The 25,187-nt window shown below is 57.9% G+C and overlaps 1 protein-coding gene across 12 annotated transcripts in view; it reads right to left on the reverse strand.

The window, feature by feature from the left end:
- The window catches only part of LOC122426485 (RAP1 GTPase activating protein), a 68,383-nt gene that overhangs the window by 24,721 nt on the left and 18,475 nt on the right, over positions 1-25,187 (reverse strand). For 7 of the 12 annotated variants that reach the window (XR_006265171.1, XR_006265167.1, XM_043445467.1 and 4 more), the window contains 2 exons: positions 23,417-23,452; positions 5,136-5,229 (listed from right to left, as the gene is read on the reverse strand). Coding sequence is in view for 2 of the 12 variants with exons in the window: in XM_043445466.1 (XP_043301401.1) it covers positions 5,136-5,229; positions 23,417-23,452 (130 nt within the window). In the remaining 10 variants the exon portion in view is untranslated. The other 5 variants (XR_006265166.1, XR_006265170.1, XR_006265169.1 and 2 more) reach the window with 5 other exon arrangements.

The following is a 25,187-nucleotide window of genomic DNA, read 5'->3' on the forward strand; positions in this document are numbered from 1 at the left end:
CAGCACTCTGAGAAAAAGGGGGAAAAAAGCATGCAATAACTAGGGAAGTGCTTAAGTGCCAAGGATGAGGGGCTTGGGTCTGAACCCCCCTCCCACCCACACATAGACAGAGCTCTGTGAAAGATCACGAGACACGGACACCCCACGTGCACCTCACTGTGAGGCCTGCCCACAGAAATGCCCACCCTGGAAAATGCACAATAGGTGTCCCTAGGAGATGGGTGACCCCCGGCCCTCACGGCCACACCCGACACTTGGGAGCTTGGGAGAGACAATTGCACAGGCAGTGATGGTGGAGACCACAGACACACAGTCCCGGCAGACAAACACGCCTGTCGACCAACACCTTGTACAACAAGCAGCATGTGTTATACCTTGGAAAACAACAGCAGTTGTGTGCCCGAATGAGCCACACAGCCTCAATCCAGCACAGGCCCAGCGCTGGCCATTCCAGAGCACCTGTGTCCTCCAGGACACCCCACTTGGGGTGACCTCACCAGGAGCAGGCGCCGGGAGTCTCACCACCTAACACCTAACACATGTCACCTGTCACCCAGAGCGAGTAGCAACAAGTGACACCACGGATACAGCCTCACTCATGCACCAGACGCCCTGACACCGGGAAGGCTGGGAGCCAAGCGGCCCAGGGACACCAAGCAGTTACATGGTGACATTCAGACCCCTCGCTAAGGGGGGGAGGGGACGGATGAAGTGGTCCCAGGGCTAGCGCGTGCACACACACACACACACACACACACACACACACACACGGAGTGCCCCTCTAGCCCAGAGCCACGGCACCATCACGGGCACTCTGTTGTTTAGGCAGCTGCAGAAAGAGCCCAGGGCCTGGGACCCCAGGGCAGGGGTGTGCCCCATGGCCGCGGTGGCCGGGTGTCAGCCCAGAAGCGAACACACCCTCCATGACGGAGCCTCGCACACCCGCCCTGCCCGGGACAGAGCCCGCCGGGCTCCGAAGAAGTTGGGCCGAACCGTCTCTCAGGGGACACCCCTCGGCCTTCGCCCCGGTCCTCACCTGCCAGCCGGCCCCTGCAGGCAACGATCCCCTCCGGGGACGGCCGGGGGGCGCCAAGGGCCGCGGCTGCGCCATCCCGAGCCCGGCCCGGCCCCGGCCCCCCGACCCCGGCGTCGCTCCCACTGGCCCGGCCGGCTCCGGCCCGCGCGAGCCGCGCCTGAGTCCCTGCAGCGCCGAGCTCTGCGCTCGCGGCTTCGGGCTCCGGCGGCGCGCTGCCTGCGCTGGGCTCGCTCGGCGGCCGGGCCGTGAGGGGGCGGGGCGCCAGGTACGGGCGGCGCGGGGACGGGGCGGGGCTTCGGGCATCCGGGGCGGGGACACGGGAGGCCCCGCCCCGCACGGGCCCAGGACACTGCGCCTGCGCGCTCTCGCCGGCGCCCGAGCGGACACCGGAGCACCCGGTCTGTCCGGTGCGTCCCTACTTGGCCTCCACTAACGTCCTTCTTCTAACCCCTCTTAACCCAGTCCATCCTAAAGGAAATCAGTCCTGAATATTCATTGGAAGGACTGATGCTGAAGCTGAAACTCCAATACTTTGGCCACCTGATGCAAAGAACTGACTCACTAGAAAAGACCCTGATGCTGGGAAGGATTGAAGGCGGGAGGAGAAGGGGAGGACAGAGGATGAGATGGTTGGATGGCATCATCGACTCCATGGACACGACTTTGAGTAAATTCTGGGAGGTGGTGATGGACAGGGAGGCCTGGCGTGCTGCAGTCCATGGGGTTGCAAAGAGTCAGACACGACTGAGCGACTGAACTTAATTAACCTCCTCTGGGTACCGTGCCTCAGGGCCTCAGAGATGGGCTTCTTGGGCTGGGCTTTGAAGTCAGGAAGGAAGCAGCGGGGATGAGAGGCTTAGCTTGGAGACAGAGGGGTTTTCTTGAGCATCTGCTTAATGTTGGACCCTTTGCAAGTCTGATTCTCTCCCCACAACTCAAGAGGTAGGAGTGTCATCCCCATTTTACAGAAGAGAAAACTGATTCCAAGAGATAACATTTGCTCAAGGTCACACAGCTAGGAAAAGGCAGAACTAGGAATCTACCTCCCTCCCCACCAATACCTGACAGAGGCAAACTGGTACCCTGGCTTCCCCAGGCCCCAGGCCCATACCTGTCCTTTACTGCCCCTGACCCTAGGAGAGGGCAGGAACAGGGGCTGCCAAGGCCCCATGCATGGAGGGGACTTCAGGATCTGTGGGTTCTAGCTCTGCCCTTGCTACACCTTGCCAGGTTGCCTTGAGTGAGTCCCTGCCCACCTCTGTAGGCCTCAGCTTCCCCATCTGCAAAATACAAGGCCTCCGCAGGCCCTTCCAGCTGACCCTGCATTGTGTCTGCCGCTCTGAGTGGGGGCAGGGCCGCAGCACCCCCTCCCCAGACAGATGCTGGGAAAGCAGTAATTGCTTCCTGAGTTGTGGCCAAGTCAACACCAGCTGCTTCGGATCCTACAGGGCAGGGCTGCCCACCAGCTCAATACCCCACCTCTCTTCAGCTTCCTGAAGGAGTTGTTGGCAGCTACCCACCACTCTCCATCTCAGGGCCAGGGCTCCTGGAAGGAAGGTACTGCACCTTCCTTTCCCCCAGACCTGGCCATGGATCAGGCTGGAGCCCAGGAAGCCGGCGGGAACCCTGGAGATGTGTGTTCCAGACACGGTGTAGCTTTGTTTTTAATAATTAACAGCAGCAAATATTGATTTATGCAGGCACTTTCAGGCCTGAGCGCTTCCGGGCACCCATCAAAATGCAGCCAGAGAAACATTCATTCCCACACAGGGAGGAGGCAAGAGCTACCTGCATCAGTGGAGACGTGTGTGTGCCAGGAGTGGAGACTGCGTACATGTGTGCCTGCAACTGTGTGTGTATGTGACTCTGAGAGCAGATGTGACTGTGTGTTCGTGGACATCCTAGGTGTGTCTGTACACGTGTATCTGTATATACATGCATGTGTACACATGCAAGTCTGAATACATCTGCAGACATGCGGATGTGCCCATGTATGTAGGTGTGGGTAGGCTGTATATGTAAACAGATGCAGAGTTCTAAATCCTTGAGTAGAAAAACCCCTACAAGGGAACAGGGTAGGGGTGCCTTGGGTAGCTCTGTGTCTATACCAATGCGGCTTCCCAGTGAGAGAGAGATGTCCCTTCTGGGTGTTTTCTCCTGCCCTGGGAACATAATGAGGGTCATCATCACTCAACTTCCTGATTGCAACTTTCCAAGATTACTTTCACAGTCATTACCCTTTTGCAAGCGGGCCTGATGGGTAGAGAAGAAACTGTCCCCTTTATTTTATAGACGAGAACCTGAGGCCCAGGGAGGGGCAGGGCTTTGCCCATTGATGCACAGAGGTCACCTGCTCCTCGGACTGGCTCCGCCATCAACATTATTAATGTGAGCAGAGCCAGGAGAGGGGGACGGAGAACGTGTCACAGACCTGGGACCCTTCACCCCTCCCTGGTTTGCTGGGGACCCAGATGGATCACTCAGTCTCTCTGGGCCTCGGCTTCCTTTCCTGTCAAAGGAGAACAATCCATCGACTGTGTCTTGATCCTGGGGTGGCCGTGGGCTGTGGGACGGGACGGTCTGGAGCCTGCAGCCATCTGAGCCTGTGTTGGCACAAATGGAGGCTTCCAGCCGAATTGGGCAAGAGGCCAGAGCTAACCTGAGCAGGCAGGACTCAGGGAGAGGGGCTCCACTGACCCTCATGTTTCTGATGGGAACACTGAGGCGCAGGGAGGCGAAGTGAACCCAGGCCTCCTGCCGGATGCTTACGGAGACAAGGACTGGGAACCTCACTTCTGAACCCAGCTGCCATGGAGTCGCTCCCTTCCAAGTCCCAGGATCCACACGGCCCAGTCTTGGGCTGTTGCCCAGGCATAGACAGCAGGAGAGGATCTCAAGGTTCCCCTGAAATAGTCCCTAGGACCTACACTTGGACCCCCTTGGAGGTGGTGATCCCCCAAAAGTACACTATTCCTTGGCCATACACCCCTCCTGGCCCTTGTTCCAGGTCAGAGTTCTGGGCGAGAAGCTTGGCATATCCTGCGTCTGCTATTTATTGGCTGTGTGACCTTGGGAAAACCACTTTACCTCTCTGGGCATCTGGATCCTTATCTCGAGAATGCCTACCACCCACAGTTTGATGACAGGACTGAGAAGCATGATATCTATGGACATGCTTTAGGATCTCAAAAGTGTACTACAAAAGTGAGAGCTTATTACCCTCTGCACTAGAAATGCCACCAGACCAGGCACTCTGGTCAGATAACATGAGTTCTGGTCCTGGACCCATCACATCCTACCTGTGTGTCTTTGAGCAAGTAACTTAACCTCTCTGAGTCTCGATTTTCTCATCTGCAAAATGGGACTAAGAAGAGTACTAATATAAGTCCACAGTAGTTACAGTTTGAGGACAAAATGAGATCCTGCATGCAAAACATTAAGAACCCACCTAGCCTGTAGTAAACCTCAGTAAATGCTAGCGGTTATTACTGGTATTGGACACCCTGCAGAAGTTGTTTAGTTATCTATCTCCTAACCAGACCATGGCTCCTTGAGGGCAGGGTCAGTGTCAGATCGATTTCTGGCACCTCAGCACCCAGCAGAAAGTTGACACAGGTCATGTGCTGGGCAAACATTTGATTTCGACGATAACAACAAGAATAGCCTCATTTACAGGGCTTTTACTCTGTGCCAGATATTACGCACAGTGTTTTATCATCCCTTTTTCACACTTTCACCCACTCCACAGGGCTACTTACTCTGAGAAGCAGCCCTGTGAAGTGGGATACTCTCATTACACCCGAGTTACAGATGAGGAAATGGATGGTGATGTTGATAATGAAGATAAGGAAGAAGAGCTGTTTGGCCAGTTTATTCCCAGCTGTTTGGCCCCCCCAACCTTGCTACAGACGCTGGTTCAACCTCTGAGACTGTGTTAGGTCCACCAGGGGTGAGGGGTGGTATCCCCTTGGGGGGCTAAACTCCAAGCCGCATGGACCCAAACATTTTACCTCTGCACAACAGTCACTGTTAGATAGATATCTCCTGGCCCTGGGTGAGGGTCCTCCAGACCGGGGGCCTTTGGGAAGCTAGCACCTACCTTTGGGTAGAATGAAGCAGTCTGGGAGGGGACTGAGTCCACTCTTGGCGGGTCTAGTGCCTGAGGGAAGCGCTGGTTCTGCCCATCACTCCTCCTGGAAGAGAAGAAGAGTCTGAGGTCAGGGAGGGCCCCAGGTTGGGAGATCTGTGAACTTTGGGAGGAAGAGTCATTCTCAGAACTGGGGGATGTTAGGGGGACAGATTTCAAGAAAGAGGGGAACCTGGGTTCCCCAGCAGGCAGGAGGTGACCAGGGCTTCCAACATTCCCCAGAGATCAGAGATATGGACAAAGTGTCCCTGTAAACACTCCATTAGGCCTCCCTAACCTGTACTCCAGCCAAGAGGATGTCCACAGCCCATTCTAAAGATGGGAAGACTGAGGCAGGGGTTGGGGGTTACTGAAAAGGGCTGAGCCCTGACCTCTGGACTAAGCAAGGTATACCCATCCCTGAGCCTTTAGGGAGACAGTAGCCTTCAGGCTGAAAAGCCACCTGGGCCGTTGCTATTATCAATGACAATAACAACAACAGACACTCACTGGGCCGACAATGTGCCAGGCCCCCTGCCAAGCCCCTCTTTCAGGCCCGAGGGCACAAGACTTGTCATCACACTGGTATTCCCAGTTTACAGGGGAGGACACAGAGGTATGCAGAGGTCACACAGCGGGTCAGTGGCCGAACCAGCATCTGTGTGATGCTTGACCGACTCCAAGCCCAGACTCTCTGCCCACACCCGCACCCTCCCGAGGAAAGGTAGCAGGTCTGGTGAGGGTGAAGTCAGTTCCTGTTACCCGAGAGAGCCTGCCGACGAGGCCGCCTCTGGGGTCAAGGGGAGGAAGTGCCCAGTGGTTGCCGGGACCCAGGTGGCTCAGGGCTGGGCAAGCAGGCCCGGCTTCCACCCACCGCCGAGGGCCACCCTGACGTGGCGGCTGCCCCACCCCAGTCCCTGAACCAAGGCTGGTTCCTGGGAGGGTGAGTCATTCAGCCCACGGCCCCGCTTGAGTCAGGGCTGGGACCGCCACGCCCCAAGAGGGGAAGGGACTGTGGAAACCGGGCCCAGGAAGGAGACCCTGAGAAAGCTCTGAGTCCCCTCCCGGCTCACCTGGGCCCAGCTACGCAGGGAGAAAGGCTCAGAGGGCCTGTCCACAGCCCCGGTGGGCTAGCATCTTTTCCGGGGGGCCCACATGGGCAGTCTTGACGCAGAGGACAGATGTGGTGGCGGTGACATTTGAGGCCCGTGACATCGTTGTAGGGGAGACAGTCCCAGGCACTTACCTGCTGCGTGACCTTAAACCTATGACGTGCTCCTCTCAGCCTTGGTTTCCAGAAAAAAAAAAAAATTGCATCCTACAGCCTGGGCAGCTAGAAGGTGTTCACTCAATGAATTCTTTCTTTGGCATTCATTCATTCGTGGTAAACTCTGCCTTCCCACATCAGGGTCTCATTAAGTATTTGTTAAATGGATGAGTGGGTGAATGAGTGAATGTTGGCAGTAGGAAGGCATTAAAGGTTTGTGAGAGAGAATGGCCTCCGCACGGGTTTCTGTAGATCACAAGGCCCGGTGACGTGGGGAGAGACTGGGAAGTGGGGGTGGGTGGAGAGAGGCCTGCAGAAATGGTCCAGACACATTCCACTGAGGCTGCCACGGGGACCCTGCAGACAGACTGAGTGCCTGGAACTGTGTCAGGCATATTACATCCTCACTGCTCTGCAGGGAGGTCGACATTACTTATCCCTCCCTTTTTTATATGTACTTTTTTTTTTGGCTGCGTTGGGTCTGAGTGGCAGTGCACAGGATCCTCAATCTTCCTTGCAGCATGCGGTATCTTTAGGGTGTCATGCAAACTCTTAGTTGCGGCATGTGGGATCTAGCTCCCTGACCAAGGATTGAACACCCCCTCTGCATTGGGCGCGTGAAGCCTTAGCCACTAAACCACCAAGGGTTTGTAAACCAAAAGGGGTTTGTAAAAAAAAAAAACAACCCTTTTTTACAGATGGAAGAACTAAAGCTCAGAGAAATGAAGCCACATCGCTGAGCAGGTGACAGAGCCAGAATTTAAAGCCCATGCCCTAGACCGATCAGGGCCAGTGCCAGCAGGATGGACAGCAGAACCTGGAAGTCCGAGAGTTGAAGCCAGGGGATGCTGGGTCCCCTTGACCGTGAGGACCACTGTGCTGGGAGCTCTGGCTGCCGAGGGGAGGTGTCTGCCCATGACTGAGTTAGTCCGATGCTCTCCTTCTGTCTGATGCTTCCCACACTCCGAGGCTCCGGCTGTGGCCACTGCCGGTCAGCCCGGCAGCAGCTCCCTAACACGCTCCTCTTCTAGCGCCGGCCTCAGTTCCCCGTGTCCCGCTGCCACTCTCGCTCAGGACTGCTCACGCTGGCACAGTCCTCGGTGGGTCTCTCAAGGCAGGCGGGCTCTAGCTTCTGCCGGAGCCCCTCAGCTCTCCGCTTCCTGGCAGGCCTGAGTCTCCCCCTCACTGGCAACTCCTCCACCTACAAGGTCACTGCCGAGGCCGTAAGATGCCGGGCCCAGGAGGGCCTCTGGGATGAGGATGGAGCAGGAGGTCTGAGGCTCTCGGCCCTGCCTGCCCCCACCCGTCCCAGCCCTGCAGGGATTCAAAGACCATAAAAACCAAAGCCATAGCCTCCCTGTGTCTTCCGTGATTTTTCTTAATCCTCGCAGCTCCCTGAAGAGGCAGGTGCTCAAAAACTACCTGCCTTTTTATTATTTTTTTTAATATTTATTTTATTTACGTGGCTGCTCCAGGTCTCAGTTGCAGCACACGGGACCTTTAGTTGCGGCCCGTGGGATCTAGTCCCCTGACCCAGAGATTGAACCCCGGCCCCCTGCGCTGGGAGTGTGGAGTCGTAACCACTGGATCACCAGGAAAGTCCCCCAAACTACCTGCTTCGCACCACAAGGAAACTGAGGTTCACAAAGGATGCACTAGTGTGCCCAAGGTCATACAGTTAATGAGGCAGAACAGGCATTTGAACCCAGGCTTGTCACTCCAGAGCCAAGGATCTGGACTTCGGCGCATGGGCGACCAGGCCTGTGGACCCAGCAGGTTGTGTCAGTGAAGGAAGAGGAACAGTAACAATAGCGACGGCAGCCAGTGCCGATACAGGACGAACGGTGCAGACCCTGCTGAAACGGCTTCACTCGTATCCCCTCATTTAATCCTCATCTCTCAGAGGAGGCAACTGAGACACGGAGGTTAAGCAGCAGGTCCGAGGTCAGGCTGACGCTAAGTGAAATACAGAGGATCCGAACCCCTGAACCTCGGATTGAGATGCTGCCCTCATGCTCCACTATACTATCAGCCCACCCCAGTGCTCTTGCCTGGAGAATTCCAGGGACAGAGGAGCCCGGTGAGCTGCAGTCCATGGCGTTGCAAACAGTCAGACACGATTGAGCGACCAGCACAGTCGCTCATAGTAAACAGCCGTTGCTCAATAAATACCTTTGGAGAAATGAATAAACCCAGCCGCTTGCCTCCCTTCTGCCGGCCTGATGCTTCCTCCTCCTCCTCTCAGCCTTCCTCACCTCTCACACACTCCTTCCCCACCTTCCCAGCCCACCCTTCCTTCTCCTCTGCCTGTGATCTCTGCATTCCTCCTTCTGTCTGGTCGTTCTCCTCCCTCTCATGACCCTGAATCTCTCTGTCCTCCCCTCGCCCTCCCATTGCACCCTTGTCTCCTCCTGGTCTCCATCGTTTTGTTCACATGCAGCCCCCAGTCTCTGCCCCTCCCTACTTCTCTGGAACCTTCCTGACCCTATGGCCTGGCTCAGTTTATTTTTTATTTATTCTTTAATTTTTTGACCATGCCACATGGCATGTGGGATCTTAGTTCCCCAGCCAGGGACTGAACCTGGGCCCCTTGCAGTGGGAGCACAGCGTCTTAACCACTGAGCTGCCAGGGAAGTCCCCCTGGCTCAGCTTAAAAAGGCTTTACCTTCCTCCCACACACGCAGCGGCTGGGAGGCGCCCGGGGCTGGCGGGGGACACGGGGAACTCGCCCCACTTCTCCTTTCTCCCGGCCAGGACCGCAGTCACATCTGCACAGCGCTCTGCAGTTTGCACAGGCGCTGTCTCAAGCCCCACGGCAGCTTTGTGAGGTTGCACTACTATCAGCCTTCTTCCAGATAAGAAAACTGAGGCTCGGAGAGGTTAAGGGGCAAGCCCAAGGTCACACCGGGGAAAGGGCAGTGCCAGGGTTTCCTCTAGCTCAGGCTTCTGCTGCTGCTCGCAAGGCAGGCTGTCCCCAGGGACTGGGCAAGTCACCAGCCCCCAGCAGCCCTCCCATCGCAGCCCCTGGTTCCGGCCGCCGCCAAGCACCTTCCCGCTCCAATCCTGGCCTGTCTGGCCTGGACACCTGCCTGCAGGGACAGGACATTACTGGACACAGTAACAGGCGGGAGCCAGAAAGGAGATGACTTGCCCAAGGTCACACAGAGAGCCGGAGCCAGCCTGGAGTCCGGGCCAGGTACCTTCCGGGGTCACCTTCAGGCCCTACAGGCGTGTGGCCTGCAGCCAGCTGGCTCCGGCTCCCCTCCCCCTCGGCGTGCCCGTCTCCCCCTTCGAAAGGGTGCGGCGGGCTCCCAGGCGGGATGGGCCAGGCCGGAAGCCTGCCGACAGCTCCCGGGTTTCTTGGCAACTGTCACTGCACCGCCTCCCCCTCCCTTATCTCCACGTCGAGGTAACAATAATAACTGCGGTGTCGTGAGTGCAGCTGTCTGTACTTTTCAAAAGCCCTCTTTATCTGCTCACGCCTGGGAGTCTCAAGCGGAACTGGAGCGGGAGATAAGGCAGTCACTAGGATCCTCCACTCCCAGAAGGGTAAACTGAGGCTCAGAGAGGTTAAACAACCATTTGGAAGTCACCCAGCAAGGCGGGAGGAGCTGGGGAGCCAGAACCAGGCCGCCCCCAGTCCAGGGCCCCAGATGCTGCACTGGGCTGGGGCGGGGGTGCGTTTTAGGGCGGAATCCACACACTGCGAAACTCAGGTCAGACTCAGAGTGACCGGGGAGATGGGGGAGGCGGAGGACAGGGGACTAGATGCTGCCCTGGTCGCTTCCCACCTGTTAACCAGCTGGAGAGCTGGGGTGGGGTGGGGGGCAGGGGGTCCTGTCTTTTTCTTTGACCTATAAAATGAGAGAGGATGTAGCCACCTCCTAAGCCACAGATTAGAGTAAGCCCGGCAGAAGTAGTGGTATTATTATTATTATTATTATTAGACACTGTCGCAGACAGCCCCGCCCTACGGGGCACCAGAGAGGTGGCTGGGGTATCTGGTGAGGAGGACTTGGCCCTTCGGACATCCAGCAAGAACTGCCCCAAATGGAGCCCCCTGCACCCCCCATGGTGGGCCTGGCCCCTGCGGACTCGCCCAGCCTCATCCCCACACACCCCCACTTCCTGCCCTCACCTGGCTGGGCTGCAGGCAGCTTTTAAGGACAAGCCACGCCACTTCCCGCTTCCCACCACCGAGCCTCTGCACAGGCTTCACCCTTTGCCAGGAGCTCCTTTTTCCTTCTTTTCCGCCTGATAAACTATCCAGGCTTTAAAATTCAGTTGATGATACAGGTGAGTCTATTTGTAGGTTCAGGGCAAGAGTAGAAACACAGATGCAGAGAACGGACGCCCGTGGACACACGGGTCCCACATGGGAGTGGGGACAGGTTGGGAGAACGCACTGACATGCACATCCACCACGTGTAAAACGGAGAGCTGGTGGAAAGCTGCTGAAGGGAACAGGGAGCCCAACCAGGGCTGCAATGACCTGGGGGTGGGGGTGTGGCTTGTGAAGGGTGGGAGGGAGGTTCACAAGGATATACCTACCGGACTGAGGCCACTGTACTGCAGAAATGAACACAACACTGCAGAGCAATTATACTCCAATACAAAATAATAATCATAAATGGAAAAAATAATTCAAGGGACAGTTTGGTGGTCAGAACAGGTGACACACGACCCCCCAGACGGGAGGCCTGTGACAGGGAGCCACGCAGGGGCTGGACAGCACGCACAGAAGCTGGGAAGCTGCACTTGGGGGGGCTTTGCGGGGGCAGAAGAGGGGCTCAGCCAGCTAAGAACATTCAGCCAAGATGGGTTTGCGGGGGGGCTAGGGGCTGGGGCCTAAGGAGCCCAGGACAGCCCATCACTGATGACCGGAGGTCAGGGTTCCCTGGGTCCCCCTGTGTCCATGAGATCCGCTGGTTCCACCAACCTGGCGACACACGTGGGGGGCGAGGGGACGGGGAAAGGGGCAGACGTCACAGTGAGGACAGGTGCAGAGGGCTCCCCCTGCAGACCCTCAGTCCTCTGAGACAGGGCCCTCGGGAGGGGGCCCGCCAGGCGGCCTGTCCCCCAGTCACAGAATCAGGTCTGAGGGACTCTAATCTCTCAAAACCAGAGATTAGAGGCCACCCTGGAACTGCCCCCGCCCCCGGGGGCCACAGAGGCCCATTGTCTGCAGAGCTCAACCATCCTGCACTGCTTGCCCCTGGCCCTGCCAAAGGTGCCAGGGAAGGTGGCCAGGGGCAGCCGTGGGCGAGTTTCTGAGAGGCTGGCCCACTCCACCGGAAGCCCCTTGGGGGGGTGGTGGAGGGGGTGGGGGACACAGACGTGGCTGCTCCTGGATAACCTCTCCCCAGGCACCTCTGACCTCAGCCGGGACTCAGGAGGGTGCGTCGAGGGCAGGGGGAATGGGGCGGGGCGGGGGGTGGGGGAGCCAAGCTCTTCGATGCCCGATTATCCTTACAACAACCCGGATGGAGGCTGGCATCGTTACACCAAGTCAGCGATGAGAAAGCGCAGGCTAGGCGAGGTTGACAGATGGGCTGGGGTCTCACGGCCGCCCGGGGGCAGGAGGAGAGGACCTGAGGCTCCAGGCAGGGCCCTGGGGGAGCAGGAAGGTGGCGCGGGGGGCCCCCACCCCAGCTCCAAGCTGGCTGAGCGCCGAGACACCCGGATCCCGGAGCTGCGCCAGGCAGTGGCCTCCCAAGCAAACAACAGGTTGGCAGCCTTGAGAGGAGAGGAGGTCACAGGACGGGCCCCCACGCCGGGGCAGAGCACCCGGGAGCCAGGCCTCCCATCCGCCAGCTGCCCGCCGGCGCCGCCCCGGCCCAGGTGGCCCGAGGCCCGCCGTGGCCCAAAGCCTGACCCTCTGCCTGCCCAGACTGGCTCCTCCCTCGAGCCAGGGGGCCTCCTCCTGCTCCAGAATAACAACATCTGCTCGACCAGCGCCTTACAGTTTACAGGCTTCCTTTCCTCCTGACCCTCTTGACAGCCTCACAAGGGACCGGAGGCAGGGAACGTTACCTCCATTCTGCAAGGGGCAGAGGCGATGAGTTGCCCGAGGTGTCACCCCTGAAGCCCCAACCCAGCTGCTCGCCTCCTTGCCCATGGGGGCACGGGACAGCTGAGCGGTGGGCCGCCCTTAGCTGCCAGGGGAAGAGTGCCCGTGCCCGCCTCCCTCCATGCCCTTGGCCAGCCTCTGCTTCCCCCGGGGCGGGACGGGGCGGTGTGTGGGGGGGGTTCGTCCGCTCGCTCGTCACCCTCCACCCCGTGTGCTCTGCATTCCGGTGCTTACTCACTCCCTCGGGACTCCCGTCCTGACGCCTGCTCCCGGCCAGACAATGGTGCCGGGCGTGGGTGGGCCAGCCTCCCCCACCTCAAAGCAAAGCCCGGTGACACCGCCCAGAGCTGTTCTCTGCTCTGCGGCCTCGGCCTCCCTGCTCGGACGCTGCACCCTGCAGAGGGGAGGCCCTGTCAGATCCCATCCTCTCCCTCCTAGCCAACGGGTTTAGCCGCCTCATGGGCTCCAGGCTGCTGTGGGGGGGAAGCTGAGTATACAGCAGGTGTCAATACATCACCAATAAGCTCCTGGCAGAGAGACAGCATCACCTCAGAGGTGTGGGCTCTGGAGTCAGACTGCCTGGGTTTGTATCCTAGCTCTGCCACTTAACAGCTTGTGGGGGGGGGGGTGCTTCCCTGGTGGTCCAGGAGCCAGGACTCCATGCTCCCAACACAGGGGGCCCAGGTTTAATCCCTGGTCGGGGAACTGGATCCCACACACCGCACCTAAGAACAGGTGCAGCCAAATAAATAAATAAAACAGCAACAGCTATGGGACCTGGGCAAGTTACTGAACCTCTCTGAGCCTCAGTTTCCTCATCTATAATATGGGGATAACAGCAGTGTCTGCCCCCAAGCACTGACGTGAGGGTTACATGAGATCATACGTGTAAAGTATGTAGACATTCACCACAAGAACCTTCTCACCTTCCCGTCTCTCTTCCTTTTATCCCTTCCTCTGTAGGCTGCTGAGGGCTGAGACAGGGCTCCTGGATGAAAGTTGGGAGATGGGAGACGAGGGTCCAACGTGAGAACTAACGCAGTGTAAGGTAGTGAGCGCCCTGTCAAGCAAAGGCAGGCAGGAATGTAGGGGGAGATTCCAAAGTACGGGAACCGGAGGAGTAAGGGGGGCACAGGGCTTCACTAGAGGACCTGCCAGGCGCCTGCCACGTGCGGAATCGAGTCCTCTTGACTCTCCGGCCTGTGGTCAAGGGCAGAGGTGGTGGATACATTCTTTCAAGGAAATGGACTTCCCCGGGTCTCCCGGGGCACGTGGATTGCCTGCCACTCCCATTAAAGATAAAAATGTGCACCCACTCCACTTCTAGGCATTTATCCTCCAGAAATGCTTACAAAAAAAAGACACAAAAAGACACGGACAGAGACCATTCACTGCTGCAGGGCTTGCCATGGCTGAAATCTGAAAGCTGGTTAAATACACACGGCACGTGCAAACCACGGAAGACCATGCAGTGACGACAAAGGAGGTCTCGAGTCCTGACGGAAAAGGGGATTTGAGGCCTATTGTCAGGTGAAAAAAGCAAGTAGCACAACAGAAATCTCCCTTTAAAAATGTTCAGTTACAGGTAAAAGCTCACGAGTTATCTCTAGGAAACAGGACGACCGGGAGCTTTCTGCCTTCTACAGGATACATTTCTCTGCACTGTTTGAATTTTTACAGTGAGCACGTATTATTTTTGCCATCAGAAAAAAAAAAAACCCACATATTAAAAACACTGAGCCCTATGTGTCAGCTCATTGAGAACCTGACTCTTTCCGCAGTCACCCTGAGAAGGAGCTACTCCTCACTCCAAGGAGAGGCTAACCCCAAGGGAGGTTAAATACCACGATGGCCAAGGTCACCCCTGGCAGGAGTGACAGAGCTGGGCTGTAGCCCTGGTTCTGGCTGACTCTGAAGCTCACACTCTTCCCCCTACACCCGGCAGGGAGGAGAGAAGGCAGGAGAGAAGCTGCCCAGGATGTTCCCTCGGACTCAGCCGTCAGGTCAGGGGAGCGTGGCCTGCCAGGGTCAGCCTGTGTGGGGACCAGGCTGTCTGCCTCACTTGCAAATGCAAATAAATGGAGGCTCTGCTGCCGGAGTCAGGTCCCTGCCCTGAGCTGCCCCCGGCTAGCAGCCTGGCAGGAGCCCCACCCCACCCCTGGAACCACTCCCCAAGGCCTCAGCATCACCAGGCCGGTGGGCATGCACTGCGGCTCTAAATAACTTTCTGAGTTGATCAAGGTGTTTCTGGAAAAATCTGGGGTTGAAGGTCCCTTGCCGCCTTCTTGGCGAGCGCCTAGAGAGGAGAAGACAGGTGCGTGCTACTGAGTCTGCGTAGACAGTGGATAGACCTAGAAGTTGGATGGACTTGAGTTCGAGTCCTGACCAGGTCAAGCTCTAGCTGTGTGGCCTGGGGCGAGTCGCTTTACCTCTCTGAGCCTCAGCTGTAAAATGGTGTTGATAAATCCCCCACGCAGGGCTGGCTGTGGGAGAATTCAGTGAGATAACGCCTCTGAAAGTACTCCCTAAGCTAGAAGCCACTTTCCACCTGCCGGGAAGATGGGTTACGACCCTGCACGTGGTGGGGGAGGGGGCCACGTGCACCTCTGCGAACATGCGGAGCACGTCAAGGGCCCCGCCCCGCCCCGTCAGCAAGCAGGTGGGGTGCACGGCTGCCACCTTGGCTGGGAGCTGGCACGGGCCTCCCTGCAGCGCTGCCTGGCGGTGCGACAGGGTGTGTGCGGCGAGGATGTGGGCGGGAGGCCTGGCAGGAACGTGAAGCGTGGGTGGGAGAGACAGTGCTCGTGTCTGGGGCGGGCGTGGGCGGCCGGCGCGCATGTTTGTACGGATCACGCCATCCCCCTGCCGAAAGGGCCCTCGTGGCTTCCCGCCACGTGCAGGGTGGAGATTCGACTGCCTCACGCGGCCCACGAGGCCCTGAGCATCTGTTCCCCCTCCCGGCCTCTGCACACACCCTGCGTGCCTGCTAAGTCGTTTCAGTCATGTTCAACTCTTTGCAACCCTATGGACTGTAGCCCACCAGCCTCCTCTGTCCATGGGATTTCTCCAGGCAAGAATACTGGAGGGGGTTGCCATGTCCTCCTCCAGGGGAATCTTCCTGACCCAGGGATGGAGCCCACATCTCTTATGTCTCCTGCACTGGCAGGAGGGTTCTTTACCACTGGGGCCACCTGGAATCCCCCTTGCACACACCGGAGACCCTCCACCCGTTCCACCCTGCCTGGCTCCTCCCCTACCGCACCTATATGCTACACTCTTATCCAGTCTTTCTGGAGCCCCCTCCCCAGGCTGGGTTGGTCTGTCCCCCAACCCTGACCGGCTTTCTCATAAGCCGGTCCCCGGCTGTCCAGATCGGTCAGTCTGGTTTGCAGTTGTCATGGTGTGATTATCAGACACTCCCAGTCTCTCCCACCAGAAACCGAGCTTGGACCGGATCTGTCCGGGGGGCCGGGTGCGCCATCGATGCCTGACGCTGGTCTGCCGCGTGAGTGAATGTGCCCATAACCGTGTGCTCATGATGAAGCTGCCGGGACTGAGGTCGAGTGTAGGAGTGTGCACAGGGGATATGAGTCGGCGGGGGGAGGGTGGCGTCTCAAAGAACCTCTGGCCCACAGGAGGCCGGGTCTGGGACTTCTGGCCCGGGCACTCCAACTCGCACTCAGGGCCACGCGGGCTGCAGTGAAAGAGAAAGCCCGCCCAAGTTCCCCTGCGAAACCCCTCCTGAAACAGTCAGGCCCAGGGTCTCTGGACCCCACCCTCAACACTTGTGGGTGGAGGCCAGGCTGCCCCCTGCCTGTGCCCTGCGCGGGGCCCCACCTTTCTGCCCACACCCCTCACCTCTCCCAAGGCTCACTCCCAGCCTGGCCTTGCATGGCTGGCCACAGTGCCCACGGTGCCTCCCTCCCCATCTGCCTCGTGAGCAGCAGTTCCTGATCTGAGAGGAGATGGGCCTCCCAACCCCACTGCCGGCTCGGCCACCTCACCCCCGGCTGCCAAGAAATGATCTGGAATGTTCCAGATTTGGAGACGGGAAGCAATCTTGTTCCTGCCTCAGGGCCTGGACACATACTCTGCCCTCTGCCTGGACCGCCCTTCCCACGGTCAGCTCCTTCCCATTCAGGCCTTGTGAGGCTCTCCCTGATAACCTGAGCAGAGGTGGGTGCTCCCCACCCTGCCCGTCACTACCCACTGCCCATCTGAAATCATTTGTCTATTAGCTCGTCTCCTGCCCTGGAAGGCGACCTGCATGAGGCCAGACACCAGGTCTATCAGGGTCGCTGCTGTATCCCCAATTCTGAGATGTTACCTGACACATGCTAGGGCCTTGATAAGTATCTGCTCAATGAACAAGCGGCTAGTGGACACCTTGAAAGGTGAGGTGAATCCTGTTCCTGTTTACAGGTGTGGAAATTGAGGTTCAGAGAGGTTAAGCCTCTAGCCCAAGGTCACACAGTAGACTGGGTCCAGGTTAGGAACTATCTGACTCCACTAGAACCCCTGCACATCAGAGGGTTTTGTAGCTAACCTTCCCATTGTACAGACAGGAAAGTGAGCCTCAGAGAGCGAGAGCTGCTTCTCCAGGTCACCAGGGCTTCCCGTGGTCCGACAGAGCTGCACTCTCAGGCTGGGCTGGGCTTTAAAGCACCTCCTCCCTCCTGTCCCTCACCCCGAGGCGGGGACAACGAACAACCCCTCTGCACACAGGAAGAAGCCATGGCTCAGCCAGGGAGGCACCGCCCAAGGTCACCCCAGCCGGGACTCAGTGCAGACCCGGCTGGCTGCAAAGCCGGCATTCTCAGGGTCAGTGGCAAGGTCAGAGCCCGGGGCTGAGCGCGTGCTCACGTGTGAGCAGGTCTCGCTTCCCGGCAGGTGGTGAACTTCCAAAGAGCAGAGTCCACACCCTGAGCGATTCTGCCCCCACTGCCAGGACCAGCTAGCTTGTGGGGACGACACGGCAGCGACCACGATTGCTGGCATCACTCTGGTTTTTGACCTTGGCACGCTGCATCTCACTCAACCCCCATGGTGATCTTCAGGGTAGGTGCTTTTATTGTCCTTATTTTACAAGACCTGGAGAAGTTAGCCTCTGCTGTACACAGCCCGGGACTCACAGCATAGCGCAGGTGGTTTCTGCCGTGGGGAGGGCAGTGGATGATGGGTGGCCCTGGTGGGCCTCTGCCCCATGCTGGCTTGGGGGTTCAGACCCTCCGGGGCGCCCACAGGAAGTCCCAACAGGGCTGGCAGGAACAGCCTCTCCCGCCTTCTGCCACCAGCTCCAGTTCAGTTTTGTACCCGGCACATGCCACTGAACACTGTTCTCCTTCATGTTGTTGACCTGCCTCTTATTGGAACATCCTCTTGCCAGTGGCCCTCCCTCCCCCACCACGCACACGACACACTGCCACTCAACCCACTTCTGGGTCACCTCCTCCAGGAAGCCTTCCCTGATTCCCGGGTGTGGGGGAGGAGCTCTTCTCCGGGCGATCAAAACTCCCCACGTCTGCCCTGTCAACATGTATCACCCCTCCCCACCTTCAGAACTGTCCCTTTCCTTATTCTCTGCCCTGCCCTTGAATTCCATGAGGACCGTGGCCTTGTCTGTCCCTCCATCACTATGTCCTCAGGGTCCAGCACAGGGCTGGGCTGGCCCTTAAAGGGTATTCCCACATTAAATATTTGTTGAATTAATTTGCTAAATGAATGAGTGACTGTCTTGGGAGAGACCCTGAGCAGAGGAAAGCCTTTGTGAGATTTGGGGACATCAAAAAGGTCTCCTCCTTAATCACTTCTCAAATGAGCCACCTCCACAGTGCCAAAAATTCGAGTATTAAAAATTTTAATGAGTCTCTCTTTGGTTTAACGAGTCTTTTCCCTCAAAATGCAAACGCTCACAGAGAGGAAAAACATCCACTGAGTCCGCACAATGAACTGATTTCATTCTAAGTCCTCCGTTGGGGTAAGCAGCCTGGTTCTTACTGTCGTGGACAATCCAAGGTTCAGAGAAGCAAAGTAGTTTGGGTAAGGCCACTCAGCGAGGAAGAAAAGTTGAAGTTGGTATCTCAACTCAGATCTGCCTGAAAACAGAGTCCTATGTTTCCATGCATCTCCCGAACAAAAGGACTGAGCCTGAGCATCGCTGGGATGTAGCGGCAAGCAGGGCCAACCAGACTGGGAACCTTGGCTGGGGGATCCCTGCCCAGAGGCGTGGTGGCAGCTGTGGGCACAGGAAGAAGCAACTAGCTCCCCCGTCCTGTGCTCTGCGAGCTGCCCACCAGGGGCCTGCCCACCAGATACATAATAGATGAGGAGGCCCAGCACGCTGGGCCCACCTGGCATTTCAGAGCCACTAATGAGGCCAGCCTCGTGCTTCCTGCAGCAGCACACAGGCTCCCGGGAGCCTCTGGCTCAGAGATTATAGCAAGGAGCCCCCTGAGGACAGGGGCCGCCCATTCAAGCCCCCCACTCCGCAGCCGCCAGGAGAGCTGGGGCTAAATGTATGGGCTCAGACTGACTGTGCTGCCAGTCTTGGTTCACCCCTCACTCACTGTGCCCAGGGCCAGCCAGGTCCCCTCTTGGAGCCTCAGTTTCCTCATCTGTAAAATGGAACATGGACAGCAACAGTCTCTAGGTTGTAAAGCGGGTGTGAGGACAGAATGAAATAATTCAAAGGAAGTTCTCAGCCCAGGGCCTGGGACCCAGAAAATGCTTTATATATGGGAGCAGACGGTACCGTTACTGCCATGGGATCTCAGTAACCAGGTGGGCCTTCCTGGGGGGGACACGCGAGGCCAGGCAGTGACCCCTGTTTCGGAAGTCCTCAGGATCATCTCACTCTCCGTCTCCCCTCCTCACCCCATAACCAGGATTTCTCTCATTTCTGTGGCTTCCATGTCTCTGGCCAACATACTTGCTTGGCAGGAGGAAAAGCTGGTCTCAAATCCAGCCTTTGCCAGCTGTGTGACTTTGGGCCAGTCTTCAACATCCTCAGTCCTGGCTTTGACCTTCTAAATGAGGACGCTAAGGCAACTTTCAGGACCATCATCATGACTTAATGAGACCACTGGAGCAAAATGCCCAGCACACACGGGCACTTAATCCTTGCCAGGTCCTGCCTCCTCCTCCCAGGGTCCCAGCTTTTAGGTTAAAGCTGACGCCCCTCTTCTCAGGGTATTTCCAGAACCCTCCTTCCCTGTACAGCCCTGCTCAGATATCCTCCAACCCTGACACTGCTCCCCCTCACCCCCCCACCATCTGAAAGTGCAAAGTGAAAAAGGGCAAGTCGCTCAGTCGTGTCCAACTCTTTGCAACCCCATGGACTATACAGTCCATGGAATTCTCCAGGCCAGATTACTGGAGTGGATCTCCTGCATTGAGGCGGATTCTTTACCAGCTGAGCCACCAGGGAAGCTCAAGAATACTGCAGTGGGTAGCCTATTCCTTCTCTAGCAGATCTTCCCGACCCAGGAATCTAACCGGGGTCTCTTGCATTGCAGGCAGATTCTTTACCAACTGAGCTGTCAGAGAAGCCTCCATATTTAACGTCCATTGCGGCTGCAGAGCCAGATTGATCCACTACTCTGGCTGGATGTCAGAGCTACTACACTGTCTCCTAATCCTCCCACTGGGCCTCATGCCTCCAACATTTGCACACTTGTGTGTTCCTCCACTGCAGATTGCTAATGAGGGGCAGAGGGTAGGGGAATCCAGCCATGATCACACCTGGCCTCTACCAGGCTTCACTGCTCACTTGATCCAAGCTCAACTCTTAACCTTTAAAAAAAAAAAAAAGGTGGTGAAAACCTCGCCTCCTCCAGGAAGCCCTCCTAGCCTACTTGACAAGTTTTCACCTGTTCCATTCTCTGGACACATTCAGTTCAATTCCACAAAGATTCATTAAGCGTTTCCTGTGTTCAGGTAGCTGGGCAAGACTGTGTGGAGGACAGAGAGATGAGAAGAGTACAGCCCAGCTTTCATGGGATTCATGCCGAGAAGTGGGCCTAAGTCAAGAGTAACTCAAGCACCTCTGCTTTCAAGGGCCTCAGAGCCTGCCTGTGGCACAGTGTTACATGCGTACCTTCAGCACAACTGAGGTCAACTCACTGAAAGACCCAAGTCAGTGAATACTGTGGAGCAGCAAGTGGGGCTCCAAGAGGGGAAGTGACCTGCTCAAGGTCTCACCACTAGTATGTGGTGGAGGCAGGTTCAAGCCCACGTCTGTCAGACTCCGAAGGCCAGGCTTTTTCCACTGCCCCAGGACTGAGCTTATAGAGCACGTGCTCTATAAGCATGATAAGCAGCAGAAAGGCGTTCAAGGAGAGAGAGAGGGGGGTGTGGCGATCAGGAAGGAAACACTCAACAACCTGACAAAGGTGAGCTGGGGACTTCTCCGGTGGTCCTGTGGCTAAAACTGCGCTCCCAGTGCAGGGGGTGAAGGTTCAATCGTTGGCTCCCACATGCCACAACTAGGAGTTCGCAGCAAGTAAGAGTGAAGTCGCTCAGTCGTGTCCGACTTTTTGTGCCCTCATGCCTCATGGACTGTAGCCTACCAGGCTCCTCTGTCCATGGAGTTTTCCAGGCTAGAGTACTGGAGTGGGTTGCCATTTCCTTCTCCAGGGGATCTTCCCGACCCAGGGGTTGAACCCTGGTCTCCCGCATTGCAGGTGGATGCTTTACCGTCTGAGCCACCAGGGAGGCAGCCAAATAAATATATTTTTAAAGGAGGCCTTGAGGAAATGCGAGAGGAAGGCAGGTCAAGGGGAGGGTACAGTGTGTGGAGAAGCCTGGAGGTGGGGCTCACGGGGCCATATTCCCATTAACCAGAAACACAGCGCATAAGAGAAATGAGTCCCAGGCCGGAAGGTGAGGCAGAGACAGGCCTTGAATGCCAGGAAATCACAATTAATAGACAAAATGACTCCCCATTTGCAGAGCACAAACTCTATGCCCAGGCACAGGCTGGCTTGGCGATGGGGGAAGGGAGGGCCTAGGGGCTAGCACCATGGACAGCAGCTCCGGCAAGGCGTGGGTGGGGCAAGGCATCGTGGACAATGGGTAAGTCCTGGTCCTCCCAGAATCCTACTTTGTACATGTGTCAGCTGAGGCCCAGAGAGGGGAAGGGACTTGCCCAAGGTCACACAGTGGTTAGTTACTCTCACTCCTAGACCTTCATCTCTGACTCTTCATTCAGGCCTCCCTGGAATGAGCTTTCTGAGTCACTCCTCCGGCTCCAAATCGCCCCTTGAGCGCATCTATCAGATCTGCCCTTTGGTCTGGAGGTCCTAGGGGCAGAGTGAGTGAAACTCTGGGTTCTGCACAGAGCCTGGGAGATGGAGAATCAAATCCCAGCTCTGCCACCGACTAGCCATGTGAACTCGGGGAAGTCCCTTGTCCCCTCTGTGCACCATGATCTCATCTGTAGTTAAGGCCAACAGTCCCTGACTCAGAGATATGGTAAAGATCGTGTGAGACGATGCGGGTCAAGCACCGAACGGGACCTGGTGTACAGTGGGTGCTTGACAAACGGCAGTTGTTGGGACACTATTATTGAACTCCTTGAAGGAACAGGCATTTTCCTCACCCCCACCCATCTCTCTCCCCACCCTGTCCCTGCTCTGGGCTTGGCATATGGCCTGGCACATGGTGGAAGCTCCAACTGACTTTGCACATAGGAGATGCCCAGCAGCAGGAGAGAAAACCCAGAGAGGGAAAGTAACTGACTCCAGGCGGCAGAGAATGTCAAAAGAAAATGAAAGGGCAGGCCCTGGCGCTCAGCCTGGGCGCCCCCTGTGCCTCCCACCCCAGCTGTGGCTCCCTAGGGGGTCTATGGCAGCAGGTAAGGCAATGGGGCCATTGGGAGAGATCCAGCAGCTGGGGGGCACTGCAGGGCCAGGGGACCCCTGGAAGCCCTCAGCAGGGGCGGAAAGCAGGAGCCAGAGCAGCTGGGGGCTCTCCTGCTGGAGCTGAAGCGGCGTCCTGGGGAGCCAGGAGGCACCCGCCTGCAGGGGCGCTGGGTGGGGGGCTGTGAATCCCGAGGTGTGGCTGCACCTCCACCTACTGCTCACAGTGTTGGGGAAGCTGTGACGTGCCCTCCTCCAGAGAGAGGCAGCCTCAGACACAGGAAATGGATTGGAGGAGGGGGTCCCGAAGGCTCTGTATGGAGTGGGAGAGGGGAGAGGGTTTGAGGGTCAGTGGGAAGGTTAAAGGCATCTCCAGCCCAGCCAGGAGCCACCATGAGACAGGAGGCATAGAGAAAAGGAAGGAAACCCTTTCACTGAGGGCCTAAACTATACCAGGCCCTGCTTTGACTTTTTTTTTTGGTACAACTTTATTCTCTATTAAATAGGCATGTTAATCCCCATTTCACAGATGAGAACACTGAGGTTCAGAGAGATGAGTGACTTGCTGACAGCTGCACAGGCAGCGGCAGGCTGGGATTTAACCTGACTGGTCTTACTTCAAGGCTGAGCTCTAGAAAGAACTGTAGGGGAAAATACACGGGGCAGAGCTGCTGAGAGGGACTGCCCATCCAACGCTGGCAGAGGATGAGGGGAGGGTCGGTGGGGCCTGGTCTGGTATCAGAGGGGGTGGTGATGGCTTGGTAGGGCTTCCCAGGTGTCTCAGGGGTAAATCCAGGTAAGTGGCTCAAGAAAATCCAGCTGCCAATGCAGGAGACGGAGGTTCAATCTCTGGGTCGGGAAGACCCCTTGGAGAAGGAAATGGCAACCTGCCCCAGTATCACTGCCTGGGAAATCCCATGGACAGAGAAGCCTGGCAGGCTCCAGTCCCTGGGGTTGCAAAGAGTCGGACATGATTTAGTGACTAAATAACAACGAATGGCTGGGGAGTGTCCTGAAATCTCAGCCAAGCAGCCCAGTACTGAGGGCCCTCAGTACTCACCACGCACTCCGGCGAGGGGCGAAGGACTTGTCCACCCTGAAACACAACGAGAGCGGCGGCAGGTAAGCGGGCAGCCCCGTCTTACCAGGCCTTGCCTAGCACATCAGGCCAACCCCCTACCCACCTGGTCCCAGGACCTCACAGGGGCCTGGCGGAGGCACTGATGCTCTGGGACCGCCTACCATAGGTTGCAGGGGCCCTAATGCCACATTAAGGACGTGGGGTGTGGGATGAGGAGGAAGGGAGGCAGAGCCAGGGAGAAACAAGCCCCCGGGGTCCAGGGGCCACCCCCAGGCTTAGTCTCCCTTCAGTGCCTCCAGGCCCCACACCAGAGAGTACAGCGGCAGCGCCCCTCCCTGGGGACCCCCCACCACCCTCCGAGGGCTCCCTGGGGTAGAGGACGGCTCAACCTTCCCACTCCGCTGGGGCAGAGGGGCTCAGCCGCTGCTGGGACAACAAATAAGCCCTACTTCCTGGCCAGAGGGCAAAGGAGAAGGGGAAAGGGGCCCCAGATAAGGACCCGCCATCTCAGGAGACACGAACTGGGGATGCAGGGCTGTGGTCTCCCGGGGACCACCTCGTGTGGGTGGGGCCCAGGAGGCCAGCGGAGCCAGGACTTGCCCAAGGTCACGTGACAGAGGGCAGCCCCGCGCCCTGCTGCTTCTCGGTGTCAGCTGGAGCGGGAGGCTCTGGGCCGATCACGGGTGGCTGGCCTGATGGCGCACAGAGCCCCCAGCCTGGAAGGCAGCTCTCGGGTCTCCCACCGCACCCAGCCCCTCTGCGGCGTCCCGGGGGAGGACGGGTGCCCAGAGAGGGGACACCATCCCTACAGCTCAGAGAGCCCACGGTCTGCAACGTTACACATGTGAGCAGCCCCGAGGGCTCTGCACCCGGAAGGTGGGTCCCCGTGTCCCTCTGACCACAGGGAAGCAGGCCCTGCTGAAGGTTATGCAACTTCCTGGCCAGCCAGGGGAAGGATGCCGGCTGGTCTATCTCCCCAGACCCCTTCCAAGGTCCCAGACCTCCGCATAAAACAGGGATCCTCCTGGCCCAGCTCTGCACTCCTCTGGGGTTGACACTTGGGGTCAGGAGCGACAGTGACCCCAAGATGGACCAGGCACTCCGACTCTCCAGGCCCCCCACCCAGGTCTCCAGCCAGCAGTCCCGGGAGGAGGGGTTCCTGAGAGCCAGGCAGACTGAGATGGGGCAGCCAGCCAGGGTGCCCAGGGGTTGAGGTCGGGGAGCTAATGGCTTCTAAGGTTTCCTCCTCCGAAAGCCTCACTGCAGGGGCTGGGCAGTCTCAGGAACCAAGTCGGGGGCCCCTGCAGGGCCTCCCCTGGACCTGCCTTTTCCCACCCCCCACTACCTATATGCACACGCCCGGCGTGCACACACACAGGCCCGGCCCGCCGGTCCACACACACACAGTCAGACACCTACCACTGCCACGCATTAGACACACACACAGAAATGCCACGGGCACTTGCGTCCGCGCACGTGCACAGGGGTATCCAATCAGAACACACACACACACATACACACACTCGCAGACTTACCAACACCGCAAGTTACAGCCCTGACACCAAACCGCTCACCTCACACATCCACACAGGTTCACAGCTCCAGGCGCCCCCAGACCCGAGGCGGACGCCGGCGGCGCGCGCGCTCCCCCCCCCAGAGCACCTACCCCCCGTAGGCCCCGAAGGTGAAGCTGCGCTTCCGGCCGCTCATGGTGCCGCCCGCGCCGAGCCCGAGCCGCTGCCCGCGCCCG

The sequence above is a fragment of the Cervus canadensis genome, chromosome 24, assembly GCF_019320065.1.
Source record: "Cervus canadensis isolate Bull #8, Minnesota chromosome 24, ASM1932006v1, whole genome shotgun sequence".
In the NCBI taxonomy this organism is placed as follows: Eukaryota; Metazoa; Chordata; class Mammalia; order Artiodactyla; family Cervidae; genus Cervus; species Cervus canadensis.